This window comes from Giraffa tippelskirchi, chromosome 10, assembly GCF_054371585.1.
Source record: "Giraffa tippelskirchi isolate mGirTip1 chromosome 10, T2T-mGirTip1v1.2.pri, whole genome shotgun sequence".
Lineage (NCBI taxonomy): Eukaryota > Metazoa > Chordata > Mammalia > Artiodactyla > Giraffidae > Giraffa > Giraffa tippelskirchi.
In genome coordinates, this window is record NC_137284.1 from 135,335,255 (window position 1) to 135,355,853 (window position 20,599).

At 35.0% G+C, this 20,599-nt stretch overlaps 1 protein-coding gene across 5 annotated transcripts in view; it reads right to left on the minus strand.

Annotated features, from left to right (window-relative positions):
• The window catches only part of ZNF800 (zinc finger protein 800), a 48,472-nt gene that overhangs the window by 20,659 nt on the left and 7,214 nt on the right, over positions 1-20,599 (minus strand). The window contains exons 4-6 of one of the 5 annotated variants that reach the window (XM_081531199.1): positions 12,806-12,949; positions 8,934-9,071; positions 5,933-7,719 (exon numbers count right to left, since the gene is read on the minus strand). In XM_081531199.1, the coding sequence (XP_081387325.1) occupies positions 7,706-7,719; positions 8,934-9,071; positions 12,806-12,949 (296 nt within the window). In that variant the 3' untranslated portion in view covers positions 5,933-7,705. Of the gene's footprint in view, positions 1-5,932; positions 7,720-8,784; positions 10,627-12,805; positions 12,950-20,599 lie in introns of those variants that run through there. The other 4 variants (XM_081531196.1, XM_081531197.1, XM_081531195.1 and 1 more) reach the window with 4 other exon arrangements.

Genomic DNA, 20,599 nt, shown 5'->3' on the forward strand with positions numbered 1-20,599 from the left:
GATGTAGAATGTTTAAATAACTTAGCTCGCACAAGATCACATAAGAAATAATTTGTGGATCCAAAAATTTCACCAGTGAAACTACCTCCAGACCATAACACCAAGCTGCCAACAAGTAATGTGGTCATACTTTGCAAACAATAAAATCTGCAAATATAAGGTGCACATATAAGGTGATTAAGGCAACCCTGTTTGTAGTCAGACTTAAAAGTCTCAATTCTGTTTACTAGCTATGTGAACTTGAATAAACCTAAACCACTGAACTTCTCTCTAAGCTTCTATTTTCTATTCTGTAAAGTGGGGATAATGAAGGAACAGTCCTTACTTCATAGGGTTGTTGGTGGATTAGAGGCATCAGGCATGTAAAAGATTAGCAAAGTGCTTGGTATATAGTAAGCACTCCATGAATGCTAATTACTATCAGCTAATACTAAGAAATTCTCTTTATTACTATAAACTCTCATTTTAGTGCTGGTGGCACTTAATAAAATAAATTAAATCTATCAATACTGCGATAACAAAAGTTTAGGAGATTAAGACCCAAATGTCTCAAAGTATATGACAGCACAATTTAGACGGAAAAGGCTAATACTTACTGTAACATCAAACATGTACTTAAAAGTGCCTGGGTATATATGAAAACGTACAAGACACTAAACTAAAATTATCAAGATGTAGTTAAAAATACACAATCAAGCAAATTAATTCTGCTGAGTGTGCACAGGCAGTAAAACCTCCAACTCTGAACCAGAGCATCTTCAGTATTCAATAAATTCCCCTCCATTTGTGGCATGACAGTGAATATATGCAGAGAAAGAAACTTGAAAAATAATAAACCTGACAAATTGAGTATAGATTCAGGAAGAAATGAGCTCTCTTTCCACCCTCTTACCTTCTTAAAAAAATGTTTTAGCGATCTTGGTACTAATGATCTGTTAATCAACCAGAAGAGAAAAAAAAAAGATAAGAGCTAGAAGCTCAGCTCAGTCTATGCCGCAACCAGTAACACTGAAGAAACTGAATGGTTCTACGAAGACCTACAAGACCTTCTAGAACTAACACCAAAAAAAGATGTCCTTCTCATTATAGGGGACTGTAATGCAAAAGGAGGAAGTCAAGAAATACCTGGAGTAACAGGCAAATTTGGCCTTGGAGTACAGAATGAAGCAGGGCAAAGGCTAAGAGTTTTGCCAAGAGAACGCACTGGTCATGGCAAACACCCTCTTCCAACAACACAAGAGAAGACTCTACACATGGATATCACCAGATGGTCAATACCAAAATCAGATTGATTAAATTCTTTGCAGCCAAAGATGGAGAAGCTCTATACAGTCAGCAACAACAAGACCAGGAGCAGACTGTGGCTCAGATCATGAACTCCTTATTGCCAAATTCAGATTTAAATTGAAGAAAGTAGGGAAAACCACTAGACCATTTGGGTATGATCTAAATCAAATATCTTACAATAATACAGTGGAAGTGACAGATTCAAGGGATTAGGTCTGATAGACAGAGTGCCTGAAGAACTATGGATGGAGGTTCGTGACATAGTACAGGAAGCAGTGATCAAGACCATCCCCAAGAAAAAGAAATGCAAAAAGGCAAAATGGTTGTCTGAGGAGGCCTTACAAACAGCTGAGAAAAGAAGTGACAGGCAAAGGAGAAAAGGAAAGATACACCCATTTGAATGCAGAGTTCCAAAGAATAGCAAGGAGAGATAAGAAAGCCTTCCTTAGTGACGAATGCAAAGAAATAGAGGAAAACAACAGAATGAGAAAGACTAGAGATCTCTTCAAGAAAATCAGAGATACAAAGGGAAAATTTCATGCAAAGATGGGCACAATAAAGGACAGAAATGGCATGGACCTAACAGAAGCAGAAGATATTAAGAGGTGGCAAGAATACACAGAAGAACTATACAAAAAAGATCTTCATGACCCAGATAACCACGATGGTGTGATCACTTACCTAGAGCCAGACATCCTGGAATGCGAAGCCAAGTGGCCCTTAGGAAGCATCACTATGAACAAAGCTAGTGGAGGTGGAATTCCAGCTGAGTTATTTCAAATCCTAAAAGATGCTGCTGTGAAAGTGCTGCACTCAACATGCAAGCAAATTTGGAAAACTCAGTAGTGGCCACAGGACTGGAAAAGGTTAGTTTTCATCCCAATCCCAAAGAAAGGCAATGCCAAAGAATGCTCAAACTACCACACAGTTGCACTCATCTCACATGCTAGCAAAGTAATGCTCAAAATTCTCCAAGTCAGGCTTCAACAGTATGTGAACTGTGAACTTCTAGACATTTAAGCTGGATTTAGAAAAGGCAGAGGAACCAGAGATCAAATTGCCAACATCTGTTGGATCATAGAAAAACCAAGAGTTCCAGAAAAACATCTGCTTTATTGACTATGCCAAAGCCTTTGATTGTATGGGTCACAACAAACTGGAAAATTCTTCAAGAGATGGGAATACCAGACCACCTGACCTGCCTCCTGAGAAATCTGTTTGCAGGTCAAGAAGCAACAGTTAGAACTGGACATAGAACAACAGATGGGTTCCAAATTGGGAAAGGAGTACGTCAAGGCTGTATTTTGTCACCTTGCTTATTTAACTTATACGCAGAGTACATCAATGTGAAATGCCGGGCTGGATGAAGCACAAACTAGAATCAAGATTGCCAGGAGAAATATCAATAACTTCAGATATGCAGATGACACTACCATTATGGCAGAAAGTGAAGAACTAAAGAGCTTCTTGATGAAGCTGAAAGAGGAGAGTGAAAAAGTTGGCTTAAAACTCAGCATTCAGAAAACTAAGATCATGGCATCCAGTCTCACCACTTCATGGCAAATAGATTGAAAATCAATGGAAACAGTGAGAAACTTTATTTTGGGGGGCTCCAAAATCACTGCAGATGGTGACTGCAGCCATGAAATTAAAAGATGCTTGCTCCTTGGAAGAAAAGTTATGACCAACCTAGACAGCATGTTAAAAAGCAGAGACATTACTTTGCCAACAAAGGTCCATCTAGTCAAGGCTATGGTTTTTCCAAGTCATGTATGGATATGAGAGCTGGACTATAAAGAAAGCTGAGCACCAAAGAATTGATGCTTTTGAACCGTGGTGTTGGAGAAGATTTCAAAGTCCTTTGGACTCCAAGGAGATTCAACCAGTCCATCTTAAAGGAGATTAATCCTGAATATTTATTGGAAGGACTAATGCTGAAGCTGAAACTCCCATACTTTGGCCACTGATGCGAAGAACTGACTCATTTGAAAAGACCCTGATGCTGGGAAAGATTGGGGGCAGGAGGAGAAGGGGATGACAGAGGATGAAGTTGTATGGCATCACCGATGCGATGGATATGAGTTTCAGTAGGTTCTGGGAGTTGGTGATGGACAGGGAAGCCTAGTATGCTGCAGTCCATGGGGTCGCAAAGAGTTGGACATGACTGAGCAACTGAACTGAACTGAACTGAGAGGCTCACAACAGATGTCAAAGGAAAAGAGTGCAGAAACAAATTATGAGAGAGAAGAGGAAAGAATTTTGAAAGTTAGAAAAGCCAAGTAATTGTTCTTGTTTAGTTGCTAAGTCATGTCCAACTCTTTGTGACTCTGCGGACTGTAGCCCACCAGGTCTCTGTCCATGGATTCCCCAGGCAAGAATACTGTGGGGGTTTGCAATTTCCTCCTCCAAGGGATCTTCCTGACCAAGGAATCAAAACGCATCTCCAGCATTGGCAAGCAGATACTTTACTGCTGCGACACCAAGGAAGCCCAGTTTAAATGAAACACATTTTATTGTACAATTCTGTCATGGGCCAAATGCCTTAGAAACCAAACAATGGCCAATCTTAAGACTGCTGACACTTCCTCCTCTTCCATCTTGAGGTTTCCATTAGCTTTTCAAGTCAGAGAAGAGAGAAAGAATACCATAGAGTAGAAAAGGATTTTGCCTAACGGCACAGCCAACTTCATGTTGCCCGTATCTTACAGCTCAGCCAGAGGTCAACTATGAGACGCTGTCTGAATCATAATCCTGGTAATCTAAAGATTACACCAGAAAAGTAAATTCTAAAACTCCTAAGGATCTAGATTATTTCCATAGGCCACTACAGGAAACCTGGAGACCTAGTTTCTGCAGTTTCAGCAGCATTTCAAATCTTTTTCAGTGGTCATGCCATTTGAAGACATCTTTTGTAACTTCATAGCAGGAAATGACACTTACTTGGGCCTATATCTGCATATCTACTTGCCATAACAACTACTGAGAAAGTTCTCTCTATACCCACAAGCTCAAACCATAGCAAAACCATTAAAACTCCCCACTACTGCATCTATAGGCTCTCTAAAGCAAACTGAGTAGAACAGCCTACTGACCATAAAGCAATATAACAAATACACATTCCTAAAGTGAAGGTACTTTTCAACAATACAAGCAAGGTGTCAACTGAAAATCTGGTGTGTATATTTGGTGCGTATTGTGTGTGTATATATACATGAGCCAAATTTTATATATATGTGGGTATATAGATGAGCCAAAATTTATATACATGTGTATGTGTGTGTATATATATATATATATATGAGCAAAATCTTATCTTTATGTGTGTATAAAAATAAATAAAACCAGGCTAAAAATTAAGGATGGATAACTTATTATTCTTCAAGAATGTACACACTCTTTAAAAAGGTTTTGTTCTTGAAGCAGGGAGAAAGCAGGGGGAAGGGACATGAACCCCAAAAACGATTACTGTGCATTCAAAGTGTATCTGCAATGTTAATAATCAACACCTGCTTAGTGAATTCCATGGCAGTCTAATGGTTAGGAGTCCAATTCTCACTGCTAAGGGCCCAGGTTTGAAACCTGGTCAGGGAACTAAAACCCCACAAGCAGCATGGCATGGTCAGATAAAAAAATAAAGAAAAATACCACCTGCTTAGTGTCAGCCATCCTCATCCAGTTCTCACTTGCACTATACAAACTTAAAAAGTGCAAGCCATACCTTTTATTGTTTTTCCTCTTCCACCAATATAATTTAGGAGTAAAAGATATCTTCAGGAAAGAAGGTAAGTTGAATTGTATAGAAAAATTGTTGATCAAACAGCAGCAAAGGTAGATATAATTTGTACCCAGAGAGAGATCTTAAAGTAAGGAGCTCTTGATAGTTCTTCATCTGATTAACCACTGCTGCCCCTCACTCCACAACAAAAAGTGCTACAAATACTTGCTTATACAGCCTACATGCAAAAAACTTCTGGCACAAATTTCTTAGGCCTTTTCTCAAAAGCCTCAACCCTGATCCTCTTGAGATGACAAAGCCCAAGAGTCAAAATAAAACCAAAAAGTTAAGGATGAAGACCAGAAAGGAATAGGAAGAACAAAGAATTTCTAATCACTTCTTCCATGTTCATTCTCCTCTTCTTAACTGGTCCCAGTTCTCTAACTCCTATGTCTCCCATGATCCATTAATTTAGCTATTATGATAAAATATTCTTAATCTCTCCAGGCCCTTCTAATTTAGACAAGTCCTGACATAGTGGCGTTTTTTAACTCTATGACCCAGATGAAATCTTTTTATAGTCCTTGGAACCCTTGATGCTCCCTCCTAATTCCTGCTCTGTGGCCCTAATGTTATGACAGAGGAGACAAACTACGTGAATGGTCCTGTGAAAACAAGTGAGTGGAGGAAGGGAATCGCAGCAATTGGGCTCCACGAGCATCAGGCTATTTGTCTTTCTTCCCAACAGGATTTAACAAGTAAAGCAGAAAGGAAAAGGCTGGCATACACATGGAGAGGCTGCAGCAAAGAGCTACCCCAAGGTTTTTAGGAATCCTCATTATCTTTCCACTTGTTATAGGCAGTTAAGTCTGGAAAAATATCTTTGGAATATGTCTTGTGTGTAGGAATGCATAAAGGATAACACTTTGCAAAAGTCAAACATACAGGTTTAATAATGTGCCACTAATGAAGATGGTTTATAAATGAAATAACACCTACACATTTAGTTCCCTAAATATATTATGCTATTAATCATTAAAGTTAGACCTATAAGTACAAGTTTTCCATATGTGGAAAAGTAAATCTGTTTTTAAATTAAAGAGAAACTATCACTCTCTTAAAAATAAAACGATCAGGATAAATTTCAAGTGTAGCCGCTCAGTCACTGAATAAATTTAAATTTGATAATAAAACATTTAAGTTTCAACCAATGCACCTTCGCTGAAGCACATTTAGCTGAAATAACTTCGAGTCTGGTTTATTTCCATCACATATAGTACATTTTTCCAACAAGAGCATGTACATTCAATATAGAACATTTCCAGCAAGTTACAGTCTTTCTACTTTCCTTTCACAGTATATTTTAGTGCAAAGCACTGGGAAGGGTAAATGCTTTTCTAGCTATAAAATCATTTTATTATGACCTTGTGGATCTTCAACATTTAAAATTTTATACAAAAAGTATATAGATGGACAGGGTCCCTCCTAAATTCACATGTGAACCTATATAAAAACACGGTATATTCTCCTGCTGTACCTTTTAAAATTATAATTTGACAAAAATTACTAAAAATTATTAAAAAATAAAGTATTCCCTAAAAAGTACAAAATATTGATACACAAAAACCTGCCCAATATTTCATTGAAGATAGATGTACTTCTGTTTTTCCTAAAATCTTGATTACAAAAATGGACAAATTCATTATTTTTTAAATTTTACAGTAGGAATCAAATATTATCTAAAGTGGTCATTTAAGATTTTACTTGGGAGAGGGGGGAAAAAGCAGGGTTTACATCCTAAACTTCCTTTTCTAGCAATATTTAAAGAAATAAACTAATATTGTAAGAAGTGGTTGTGCAGGGATTGTCTGCATCCATAAAATTTCAGTAAGCTATTTACTGCCTTCATATTAACATCAGTAAATGTGTGGTCTTTAAAAAAAAAAAGAAAAATGAAAAATTAAGTTGTATCTATCATTAAAGTGCTTTGAATGAAATTTAAAGAACTATAGGGGAATGTTTAATTTTCATAAAAACCTCAGATGTTTACAAATGAAGAATGTGATGATCCATGGATGAAAATGAACTGCAACTTTCCTGTAGTATAAATTTTAGAATGAAACTTTCAAACATTTAAGTGCTGTAGAACAAATTAGAAATAAATGGATGCAAAAATAATTACAAATATTAAGCAGGCTAAAAATTTATAATGTGTTGATATTAATTTATCTTTCGGTCTTAACATACACTCACTAGGAAATTATGTATCTGTACAATCCAGATAAAAATTCTGCCAAATGAAGTGGAACAAAACTAAAATAGTTAAGATAAAGTCTTTGTTAATTAAAAATCACCAGTGGTGATATTTTCTTCAGGTTGTTGATCACTTTAATCAACAAACTGTTGGAAAACAAAATTTCCACCATTTGTGTAGAAAATGTAGACCAAATGCACAAGGGTGGTTAGTTGATGGATTGTGATGACAGTACTTAATGTCACAGCTCCTTAAAAGTGCTGGAAGAGGCAGTGCCTTAGAAACAAGTGGTTAGATGGTTATTATTTTAGTCAGAAAACAGCAGTTACAGTCATATATTTATCAAAATTTTTTCTTTTTTTCCTCATAGTACCATTTGAAGATGTTTAGTGGTTCTAACACCAATTTAAAGTCTTTCCACAAAAATGAACTCCAAACCTTTTCGTACATCACTTGAAGTTATCTGAGGAGAAATGGGAATAAATGAACACTTTTGAGTTTACCGATAAAACCTTATTTTTAGAATTATACAATAAATGACTTCTAAAGGATGGTTTCATCTCAAGTTTTCCACACACAAAAAATGTGCGCTAGTCAAACCACAACATTTAACCTACTCAGCACTCAAACTAAGTATACTGCTTTAGAACCTGAATCCAAAACTAATTTAATACTAATTAAATATATTAAATGCCTTAATACGAGGGACACAGGTACTGAAGGTAAACTTTAAAAAATACAGGGAGATTTGCAAAAACAAGTACAGGGAGTCTACACCTTATTTTATATTGCATTTTAAAAATCTACATTTGTTACAAAACCCTCTAAAGTAATATTATTTTCTTTCTTTCCAATAGGGATTTTACTTTTCAACACACAACCATAAAAAAAGAAAAAAACCTACTTAATAATATTAACTATGTTGAAATGATCACCAAAAGTTTATTTAAACAAAAAAGTAAAAATAAAGAGGATCTGGGACCTACACAATCACTTTCCATAGATCAAAACTAAAACACAGTAATTAACACACACTTCCAAGGAAAAGGAAAAATAATCCAAACTTTGTTTATCAAGTTTTCCCCTTTGCCTGGAAGCACTATGTTAAACGTAAATAATAAATGCTAATTGTTCTAAATTCAATTTGGGGGTTGTATTTTTTTCTGAGTGCAGCACTTTATTTAGCCGTCACAGATTAATCTTTACAATAATTACAGTGCCTCAAAAGACGTTTTTCCTATAATTATCGCCTTCACAAATTCATTCTAATATACTTAACTTTCCCACAATGTATTAATTAGTAGACTAAGTCACTGAATCAAATTAAACCTGTGCAAAGTTAGTTAAACAGAAGACTTCTATTGTAAACATAAGCCAATATTAACGTATATATTTTACAACATTGAGAGGAAATCACTGACCCTGTGCCATCTATCTATAACTATATTGCATTGTCCTGTGGAAGATTAAGTTCTGAAGTTAACTTTTGTTCCCAAGCCATTGGAATAAAGGTCACTGAAGAGGTAAATGCAATATGCACATTACTCTTGCAGTTCCCATTGCCATAAGATATATGGAAGCAAACGTGTTAAAATGGAACCAGCTATAAATTATGGTCAAATGATTTTTTTAGTTCGATGGGGGGAAATAAAGCAAAACTCTGTAACTGTTCCTCACCAGACAAGAGCCTTAGATCTTGTACTTCGGCCTTTGGTTTTGTTTCCTTCAGGTGAATTGGAAGCATTTGCCTTATGAGTTTTCTTATGATGTTCAAGATAAGTCTTTTTGGCAAATGCCTTTCCACATTTATTGCATCTGTGAAGAGAAAAGTTTTTTGTGACTTTTACTTCAATACCAACATCAGCTACTTCATACTTTTTACTAGGAGAGTTAGAAGTGCCATCATGTTTTGAATCACTATGTTTTGCTTCGTCTCTCGAAGGGCCTCTTTTTGTCACTTTATTTAGAACAAAATCAATGGGCTTTTTTATAGCTCTGATCTCTAAACTGGCTGTTATTTTCCCAAGATAACGGGATGACTTTTTATGAACCACAGTTATATGTCGTATCACATCACGCTTCCGACGAGTTTCATAAGTGCAAAGAGGACACTTGTAGAATTTAACATAAATGTTATTCCCATCTGTGTGCAATTCAATGTGTTTAGTCAAGTTCTGTTTCGAAGTAAACTGACGTTTACAAAGTTTACAGTAAAGTTGCTTAAAATCAAAGCCAGCTGAAAGTTTTGGTTTCCTGGTTTTTTGCTGGCCACCTGCAGCAGACAGACTAGTTGATTTAGGGCTTTCAGAGTCTTGTTTAACTTTATTTTTCTGTGCTGCCGGTGTGTTCTTTTTTTCATTTGAATGATTTGTTCCCTTTAATTCATTCTGTGGAGAATGGGTAATGGAAGGGGGTGAAGATTCTACAGAATCTGCTGGTTCAACTTTAACTTTTATTTCTGAACTGCTGGCAGTATTATTGGGGCCTTTCTCTCTTTTAGAGTTTGTTCCAGAAAGAGTTATCTTGTGGACAATTTGCATATGTCTTTTAAGCATTATTTGTGAACTATATTTCCTCTTGCAAAGAAGGCATTTGCATGCAGTTAAATTGTATTCAGCCTTTGAAGACGACTTTTGTTTTCGAGTCTTAAAAGATTTTTTAGGAGAAACAGAATCCAGGAACAAAGGTTGCCCAGGCTTTGTTGCTATATCAGGAGTAATTGAATCCCTCCTTAGTCCTCTATGAACTTCATCAAAATGCCTCCTTACATTCGCTTTTGTAGCAAATGATTTACAACATACTGGACAACTCCTACTTAATGGAACTAGAACATTCTTACTGCGTCCTTTAGAGGACTGGTTTGGATTCTTTCGTGTTTCAATGTACTTTTTTAGTTCTTCCATCTTTTTCTTGTGTACTTTTCGAATGTGACGACGAACACCTCGTCTGGAATTGAAATCTTTTCTACAAAGACAACATATCAACTGGTGACCAAAATCAGAATTGTCAGAAGTTTCCAAGTCAGCCTGTGATTCCTGCGGTTGTTCATCAGATGGAGGTGCAACGTCATCTGCAACAATTTCAACAGGAGGGGGCTCTACAGTTTCCACCTCTGTGTCTGTAACTGGAACTGTTTTAGACTGTTCAGTGCTAGTTTCCTGTATTTGAACTTCAGGCTGTTCAGGAGTACTGCTTGACTCTGTGACTTCAGTGGGATTATCAGTCCTTGAAATATATTGAAACACTGCATTTTGATTAGTTTCTATAGGTTCTAGCTTAATAATGTATTCTCGCTTGTCCACACTTGGATATATGGCTTCTAGGAGGTCGTTTATGGCTTGGCTTTGTTTATCATTTACATCAGGAAGGTCTGTTAAGGAAAAAACAAAATTTTAATCTGAAATAATTAGCCTGCTCTAGTCCTCTAATATTTTTAAATGTATTATTAACCTGTTTTAAAATTTATTATTAGTTTGCATTTATTTTACAGGAGTATTATCTACTTCTCAGTATTTTATGAGGCTAAAAAAAAACTAGTACTGATTAAATTAAAATTTGCTTTTAATTTAAAATCTCATCATGGTACACAAATGTTAAGAAATAGATACAATCTGAAGAGCTACTTCTAATATAAGGGCCCTTAATATAAAATATTTAAGCAGATGGGTATCCCAAACAATAAACATAATACTTCATATTTTTAGGCTAGCAAAGGAAAGTCAGAAGTTCTCATAACCCAAGATGCATAAAATACCATGAAGTATGTTAGTATAAAAATAATTTTCTTTTAGAAAACATAACAGCACTCCTATTAACCTAACCCATAATAATCTAATCTAATTGTATGGGGACATTTGAACATCTTATAAAAAATGAAAAAGATTTTATAGGAAAACACAGAAACACGAATGATGATATATAAAAGTGTTTGCTAAATTCAGTCCTATTACATGTCTTAACATGGCAGAATTCTATTAAACCAATGATTAAAAACTACAAATTAATTCCAAAAACAGAGCTAGTTATACTTTCTTGTGCAATATAATTACTCTGTCTGTAGGCAACCTAATATTCCTATTGTAACACAGTTGACTAAGACTGGTTATGTTCCTACATGCAATGCTAAAATCCAGCTACAAATACAGCATCAAATCTGATAACCACTTAGAAATCAAGAAATGACTTATCATAGCTCTTCTAGTCTACTAATCTTTCTTTTTAAAATGGATAAAGTAGTGTATGTAAGAAGAATACTTTCACAGAAGTATTTCTAGAATAAGTATTACAGAAGAGTATACAGTAATCCAGCAAATCCATTTATCTATTTCCCTCTAAAATTCAACTAAACTTTAGTTCACACCAAAAGCTAACAAAGAATAACTACCAGAAAGTTAATTAAATTCCTACTAGTACCTTAATTGCAAGGTTAATTTGAAACTAATTTCTAGACTGCCTTTTCATTTACATCTCAAGGATAAAAGAAGTATAGTAAGATCTAACAGGGGTAGGAAAAGTTTCGAGACAAATATGAAATTTTTGTTTCATCTATTTCCTATAATATACTTTAAATCACTTCATGCTAATAATTAAAGTGTACTTTTGCTAGTTGGAGTTTTGCACTACATTCCCATCCCCAAAAAGTTAAGTTGAAAAATGCACAAAGTCCACAATGCAACTGAAATATCAAACTGACAAAATAACTTCTATATTTTGTTAAGTCCACAAGAATTAAATCTCAGAACAAAAAACAATGAAAGTAATCTATGACTTAATAAACTATTTTAAGGAATTTATGTTAGTTCTTTAAAGCAAGAAAATATTATCATTACATATACTGTAACTTAATCATACACAGACGATACACTTAACTCAACAAACATTTGGTTACACAAAAACTTCATTAGCTTACTACCTGCCTTCATTACATAAAGCTATTTCAGATTTCAGGTTAGCTTGCAACACAATCCAATTTCTGATAAAATGACATATCAAGTAAATTTCACTGAGGATAAAACTGATCTTCAAATCAAGACACAGAAAACATTAGAAAGATTATCAAATATTTTTTAATGCTCTCCACAACTGCCCCAAAATCAATTTATTTACTCATTCTTTGCTCTATTTTCAACCTTCTCATTTACTTAAGGAGAATCTAAGTAAACAATAAGTCGTATCTGGTAACAAGCTGCTAAGAAGTAAAAATACCAACACCCCCATCAAACATCAACATTTTAATTTACAAAAATCCTGAATATAAACTGTATAGCCCACATAAACATTCAAAAACAATATCCAATATTTTAATACAAACACAGTAAAAAATCTAACTTTATTTATCTTTAGCAAAATCCAAATGACAGATATTAAAAAATAGATATTAAATTATCTATTTAAGAAACCAAATATATAACATTGAGTCAAGTATTTTATTTTGTTCCCCATCACTAAGTCATCTGTAACTAGATACTGATACCATTCTAATGTGAATGTGCAGCTATAGTATAAGAACACACAGTAAATGCGTAAATGAACATATGAATAAAACTTACTGTCATCCATCTGCAGACTTGGTGGGCAGTAGAATTTTTTATGGGTAATTAAATTTGGCAATCCTCTGAAGAGACTGCGGCATAATTTACATTCAAAAATAGTGTCCACATCTTTTAATAAAATATGCTTAAGTTGTTTAGTTCCTGAGGAAAAAAAGAAAACACAAAGGTAACTTAACATGTACTTTTAAACTGGAAAATCACTGCTGACAATCCAAAAGTGTGGTTTTACTCTTTAAAAACAAAATGCAGGCACTGCCAGTAGCTACCACACTGTACTCAAAAATAAGTTATAAACTACAACTGTAAGCAAAATTTTATCACTTGGATGTTAGGACACCTGAAACTGATGGTCTTTTTCTAATTCAGCAGCCAATCAACTCCTGGGATATCTTGGCAATGGTTCTAATATCTGCTTGATCATCACAATGACCTGGTAATAAAAATATATATGACCCACTCCTGGAGATGCTGATGCAACAGATCTGGAGTAGAACGAAAGAATTAAATGCCACCTCAACCCAAGTTTTTGGCTGGTTCTTCCAGCTCTCTTTTGTACTACGAAGTAAACACAAAGTAATACATTTCCCCCTGATTACTTAAAGAAGGTCAAAACTGTCTCACAAGATTGTCTGTGCCTTTCTTTTTAAATTCAACTCAAATTACTTGCGATTCTGGGCCAATATGGGATTATGATCATTTAGCGGACAATAAAGAATCCTTGTCCATGGTTTTGAATTTTGCTTATGTCTCTTAATACTGCTAGAAATTTTTTCAAAGCCTTTCTCCCTCAAATACTCACTCTAATTGTAATTAATTAAATATTGACAGAACTACTAGTTTAAAGCTTGTCTTCCACTAGATTATAAATCCCAAAGCAGCCGAGACCAAGCCTGTCTTATTTACAGTTACAAAGTTCTCAGCTCTAATAACATGGAATAAATATTCATTGAAGAAAAGCCACTTATCTACAGAATCTAAGCATTATGATGGAAGATCAAAAGGCAGGTAAAAAATAAACAGCAACAAGCACTCCTGAAGTATTTAAAATAAAACACAAATAGAACCTCTTTTGTCACTACTTCCTACTGGTCTTTGACACAGGTAAATGGACAAAATTGATCTGTGTTCACTAATGAGCCTTCAGTTTCTTAAAAAAAAAAAAAAAGGATAATGATATTGAATTAAATAGGAAAAAGACAAAAGTGTCCTGAAAAATACCATGAAGACTATCCAGGTGCACAGTGACTATTAAGCTTTGGGACTACTAGAGAATAAACACAATCTCAGTAGCATAATTAATACTGTAGGATCCATAAAAGTTAAGCATTTCTGATTCAATCTTTTGCAATCTGTTTACCTTTAATTTTTAATTTTCATCATGTTGCATTTTATCATCATTTTGAAGGCAAGTTAGCCTTCAAATTTCTATTGCAAAAAGATTACCACATTATCATAACTTTACTAAGTCTTTAGAGATTCCAATTCTGGTATCATCTAGCTGTGTGACCTTAAAGAGTTATATAATCTTGGCACTCTGGTTAATTCATCTTATAAAACAAAACAAACCTATCTCGGAGAATATGAAAGAAAATATGAACCTAAATTCCAGAAGAATTAAATTATAAATCCAGATTTCTACTGAGAAAAAATATATATATAATGTAATAATTTCTACCACTTCCCAAATCCAATTCAATTATTCCACCGGATCATACTACCACAAAACCAGAAAACATATATTTTAAAAGATTCAGAGGATAACCTGGGTATTATTCATTGTGTAAAAGTAAGTTCACACACACACATACACTTCTCTAGTCTATTTCACATTACAAAATATATTGGCAATAAATTGCCAATATATTTAGTTTATAGTTAACCTCACAAGTGATTGACAAACTATGAGAGGTAGGCTGATGATAAAGAACACTTTAGATAAACTTCTGTAATTGATCTACATATAGTTCTTAGTAAGCGTAGGTGGGTGTATTACCAGACAGAAGAAAACATGGGAAAATTTTGCATATCTTAATCCTAAATTAAAAAACCAGCTAGACCCATACTACAAATTCAATTCTGCCTTTAAGGATATTTAACTGTTTAAAGGGATTGAAGGACACAGAAATAATCTGAACTAGGTTTAACTATGACTAGAAAGTACAACATGAAGTCATACATAAAAAACGTTATCTGTAAAAACTTAAGACTGCATCCCTAAATCAGATATCATCTACCAGGTTATCTTAATCAACCATAACAAAAAAAAAGTATTTGATTCTAACCTTGACTAGTTAATCTTAATTATCAAATCACAAAAAATACTCTACCACCCTCACACCACTTATGCACGCACATGCACATGCGCACGCACACACACACACACACACAAACACAGTTGTGTTGATCCAAGCAAACCAAATTTCTTTCAGGTCCTTGGATTCACCAAATTCTCTCACTTTTCAGGCCTTCTCCTATGTTTCTTTCTCTCTGCCTACAGCATTCTCCCCATTTCCCTGGTCTGGCCCACTTCTAACCAGATTCCAGGTTAGATGTCATTTCCTCCAGGAAGCCTTCTCAGATCCCTCCTGTTTCCTGTTAAGAATTCTTCCCCTATACTCCGGAGTACCCTGTACACCTATACTATATTATCGCACTATTTTGTGATTAGTTACTTTTATCTCCATTAAACTGGAAACTCTAAGAGGACAGAGAAGGTATCTTTGATGTTCACCACTGTATTCACAGCTTTCAGGACCACGCCTACTGGGCATTTGTTAGACATACTGGTGAGCTCTCTATGTTTAAGAAAATCTTCCCTATAAATTTTTTTAAAACTCTATATAAAGTTAACCAGAAAGTCAAAAATGGGACCTGAGTGATTTTCCAATTCTGCCTGTATGTACTACAAATGAGAAAAATAAGACGTGCCCTCATTCCATAAACACAGGCAAGTTATTCCTTAAGTTGGTTTCAGTTACCATTTAAGGTTTTGTTGGTTTCCCACGAGGAAACATAATGGCTTTATTCTAATCAGCTACCGTTTTCTGATTGCTTTGCTCACTGACAGTTTGACACAGCCAACCAACTGTCCCTCTGTCAATAGTTAAAACCTACTATAACTTGAAAAAAGACAAGACAGCAACAAAAGTTCACCCAGACAGCAACAGAAATTCACCCAGACAGCAACAGAAATTCCTCCACAACTCTTAATCTTGAAAGAAAGAGAGCCGTGCTGCCTTACTCCTAATTATTCCTTTTCCTATTTGATAACTCTCTTTCTCACCTTAGGTTTTTAAATCATCTTAGAAGTCACTACATACTACTTACATACCGTTTACACAGATCATCAATTCAGTATCTTTCGAAAAACCAGCCCTCCAAAGAGAAGACTTTTGACGCCTGTTAACTAATTAATGAACATTTCAGATTCTCACACATAATGGGCACTCAATAAAATTTAGTTAAACCTCATCGATGGTTTAATCCTGTGCTATCAATTAAAATATCAAGTAAAATACACTGTATATACTGATAAAAAGGTTTAAAAATTTTTTTTTCAAAAAGGATCAGTATTCAATTTCACATTAGGTTGTATGTCAGCTGCTTGACATAACATAGTATTAATTCTAACTCTTCTGTGTTAAGAGACAATCCTCTGAAGAGACTGCAGCATAGTTTACATTCAAAAATAGTGTCCACATCTTTTTCAAAAATAGTGTCCACATCTTTTAATAAAATATGCTAAGTTGTTTAGTTAAGACAAAGTGAAAGTGAAGTCGCTCAGTCCAGTCCGACTCTTTGCAACCCCATGGACTGTAGCCTACCAGGCTTCTCTGTCCATGGGAATTTCTAGGCAAGAGTACTGGAATGGGTTGCCATTTCCTTCTCCAGGGGATCTTCCCAATCCAGGGATCGAACCCGGGTATCCCACACTGCAGGCAGATGTTTTACCATCAGAGCCAGCCCATCAGGGAAGCCCAAACAAAGAGAAGCTTTCCTTTTCTCCCTTAATATACTGATATGTTGGTCAATGACCCTTTTAAGTTGCAGCAATAATGGTTTTTAAATAGTACATTGTATGCTTTATTGTTGATTCACACATGAACTCAGTTTCTTCAGGATGTCTGTTGAACCACAATATCATTCCCAACATTGCAAGCAAATCTATAACTCCTGTCACACCTGCTGAATTCTGAGACCAGTATGAAGGGAATTTCTAACTGATCATCCATCCTTAATATAAGAAAATTTCAAAATTATTCTCCTAAAACCATTACCTACAAGGGTTGGTTTAAAAAAGTTACTAAATTAATTATGAACACTGCGAGATGCTACAATAAATTTATAAGCAGAATGAAATTATTTTAGTGCCTATCTGGTGAAACATTTGTTTAGTCTAACACACATTTATTGAACATCTATTAAAGACCAGGTATAACGTTATTCACTGAAGACATGAAAGTGAAGGATATGATCCAGGCCCTTGAGAAATTCCCAAACCAACATGAATGGCTGCTCTCCTAGGAACACAGCCTCACATGAGATGCTTTGAAGATGAATGTAATAACAAATAAAATAAAGCTACATTTTTCTTATCTATCCCCAAAATATGCAATCTGATTTTAAATTTCCTACAATTGCTATGTATCAACAAAAAGCAAAAAAATCCAGCCTATAATACAGCAGATATCTACCTCTGATAAGTTATACTTTCATCCCAAGCTTTTGCTTATAGAATCAGGACTAAGGAATCACCATCCAGTCACAGTTTACATTAACTGAAAGAAATGTCACTTTAGCAGTAAAAAAACAAACAAAATCTCTAAGAAACTAAAGATCAAACTTAAATTTAGTTAGATAATGACAATAGCAAACATCACACAAAGCCAATTCTCATTTTTCACTACAATTTATTCCTCCCTAAGATTCAAAAAAGACACTGTTCCTTGCACATCATAGTAGTGTATTCTATAGGTAGTATCTTTTTCTATAATACAGTTGACCTTTGAAGGAATGCAGGAGTTAGGGATGCCAACTCTCCATACAGTCAAAAATCCACATATAACTTACAGTCCTCCTTATACTCCCTTTCTTCATATCCTCAGTTCTGCATCCTGGGATTCAATCCAATCAAACAAGGATCATCTGGTACTGTAGTATTTACTACCAAAAAAATCCACAAAAAGTGGACCTATGCAGTTCATCCCATGCTGTTCGAGTCAACTGCATAATACTGTAGAAAGAGATATATTTCAAGAACTCAAAAAAAGATGCCAACTTCATATTAAGGGCCAGTTTTGAATCCTGGACAAAATGGTTATCCTCCCCTTTTCCCATTCTTCTGTTTCTAACCTTAGGGCATACCACAGCTTCTCTGCCTCTACCAGAAGACTGCGAGACTAAGAAAGAATATTAATCTCAATTAAATCAACTTTTATATATGTCACAGAAATACATCTTTTTGTTATTCAAAATTCTGTTTCAGTTTGGGCAGAGAGGATGGGAAAAGAAGGCAGCTAAAATAAGAGTTAACAGAGGGAGGAATGGATTTGGAGTTTGGGACTAGCAGATACAAACTATCACATATAGAATGGATAAACAAGATCCTATTGTATAGCACAGGGAATTATATTCAATATCTTATAATAAATCAAACTGGAAAGGAATATGATAAAGAATGAATATATATATAACTGAATCAACTTTGCTGTATACAAGAAACTAACACAACAATGTAAATCAACTATATTTCAACTTCAATTTTTTTAAAAAAAAGTTAACAGAAAGGAGGGAAACTTGAAAGACTGACAGAACTACAGAAAAGCTCAAGCAAAGGGCAGGGCACAGTCCAGGTAGTACCTGAAGCCAGGATTCAGAGCAAATAGTCCGTCTCAAGTTACCCAAGCATCAGAGATTTCAGAATAGAAAAGATGTAGGTAGGTGCAAACAGGTAGCCTTCTAAAAAATATGAGATATTTATATATGGACAGATGTCAAACAACAGTGGAATGTACTATTAAAAGCCAAAGATACCTAAATACCCAGTCAGCTACCATTTGTATCAGGAAGGAAGTTAAGGGATATATGCTCATATATGGGTAGAGGGTCTCTGGAAGAAGACAAAAACCATGTATTAGTACTAACTGAGCAAAGACACTTATTTCTATATTTCTGTATACCTCTGTATTATTATTATTTTTAAGCCTCAGGTATATATTACGTAGGACTTCCCAGGTGGCTCAGTTGGTAGAGTCTGCCTGCAATGCAAGAGACACTGGTTTGATTCCTGGGTCGGAAGATCCCCTGGAAAAGGAAATGGCAACCTACTCCAGTATTCTTGCCTGGGAAATTCTATGCACAGAGCATGGTGGGCTATAGTCCATAGGCTTGCAAAGAGTTGGACATGACTGAAGCTACTTAAGTGTGCACACACATGTATATTACCTATTCCAAAAAGAAAAGTCTATTCAGATTAATTTTTGAGTCAAGCAGATAAAAATAGAGATTAGAAGTCAAGAGGTATTTGTAATTTAAAGCCAGGGAAATAGTCCAAAGCAAAAGTTGAAGTAGGAAGCAAAGAAAATGAGTCAAAACTGGTCAAGCAGTCAGTACAACCAGTCAGTACAGCACACATGAGGCTGGTGGACCTAAAAAAGTTAAGTCAACTCCTTCCTCAGCCTTTTATGAACTTCCAGCTTAGGTAGGAATTAATAACAGGTCACAGAGAACCCGGTATAGGCAGGAGACCATAAATCCCTTAAACAGAGCTGATATAGGAGTTGAAGACAACTATGTGAGCTTGAAGATAAAGAGATATCCTAACACATCATTACTGTACAACCTGGCTGAGCCTCTGAATGTTAACAAGAGCAAAAGCATGGACTTCAAAGTTCTATCTTCAAATATCTGTCAGATATAAAACACCACTATAGCTCTTTAAATGAAATGTGTGTGACCAAGCCACAATGGAAACAGCCTAGAAAGAGATTAGTCACTGAAGGGCTGCTTGGGAGAAACTTACAAGTCTCAGAATGAGAAGGCATCTTAGACCCTGTCATGTGGCCCAAACTTCCACCTCATCCTCCCAAGGTTTCAGTCAGCAGAGGCTTAAACACCTCAGTGCTAAAGAAGAGCTACCTTAGGAGACTTGAGATTACCCAGATATGTAAGAGATCACTCAGGAAATCAGAATCACTTAGCTATGAGATACACTAGTGACGTAAAACAGTTCTTTTTTAATCCAAAATTAGTTTCTTTGTACCATTTAGCATATTTCTAAACCATCTCTAATTTAAATGACTGAGTACTTAGAATTTAAATTATAGTATTTTCAAAATTTGTTAAAAAAAAAAAAAAGCTCAGAAGGCAAATTTGCCAGAGACATTTTAGAAAGAGCACGTTATCCATTTCACAGTCCCTTCCTTAACCTTAATAAAGAAATGGCAAACACAGAAAACCAATACAACCACACTGCAGTGAGAAAACAATTTCATTTTTAAATATTCTCCTTCCAAAGTTAAAAAAATATATAGATTTTGGGTCCAGGATCTTGTTGAAAAGGTATTTTTTTCAAGATAAAGCACAAATAAATGAAACAATTCTAACTTCTTAATCAAATAATGTTGTAATAAAACTGAAATAGTATAAAATAATTTCAAATTGCAAATTTTTAAAAGAAACCTAAGGCAAAGAATATAACTAAGTGTGAAGTTATTACCTTCATTTCCATGATATGAGAAAGAACAAAAAGAATTTTTATCTCTGTACTAAAAGTAGCTAACAGAAACTCTT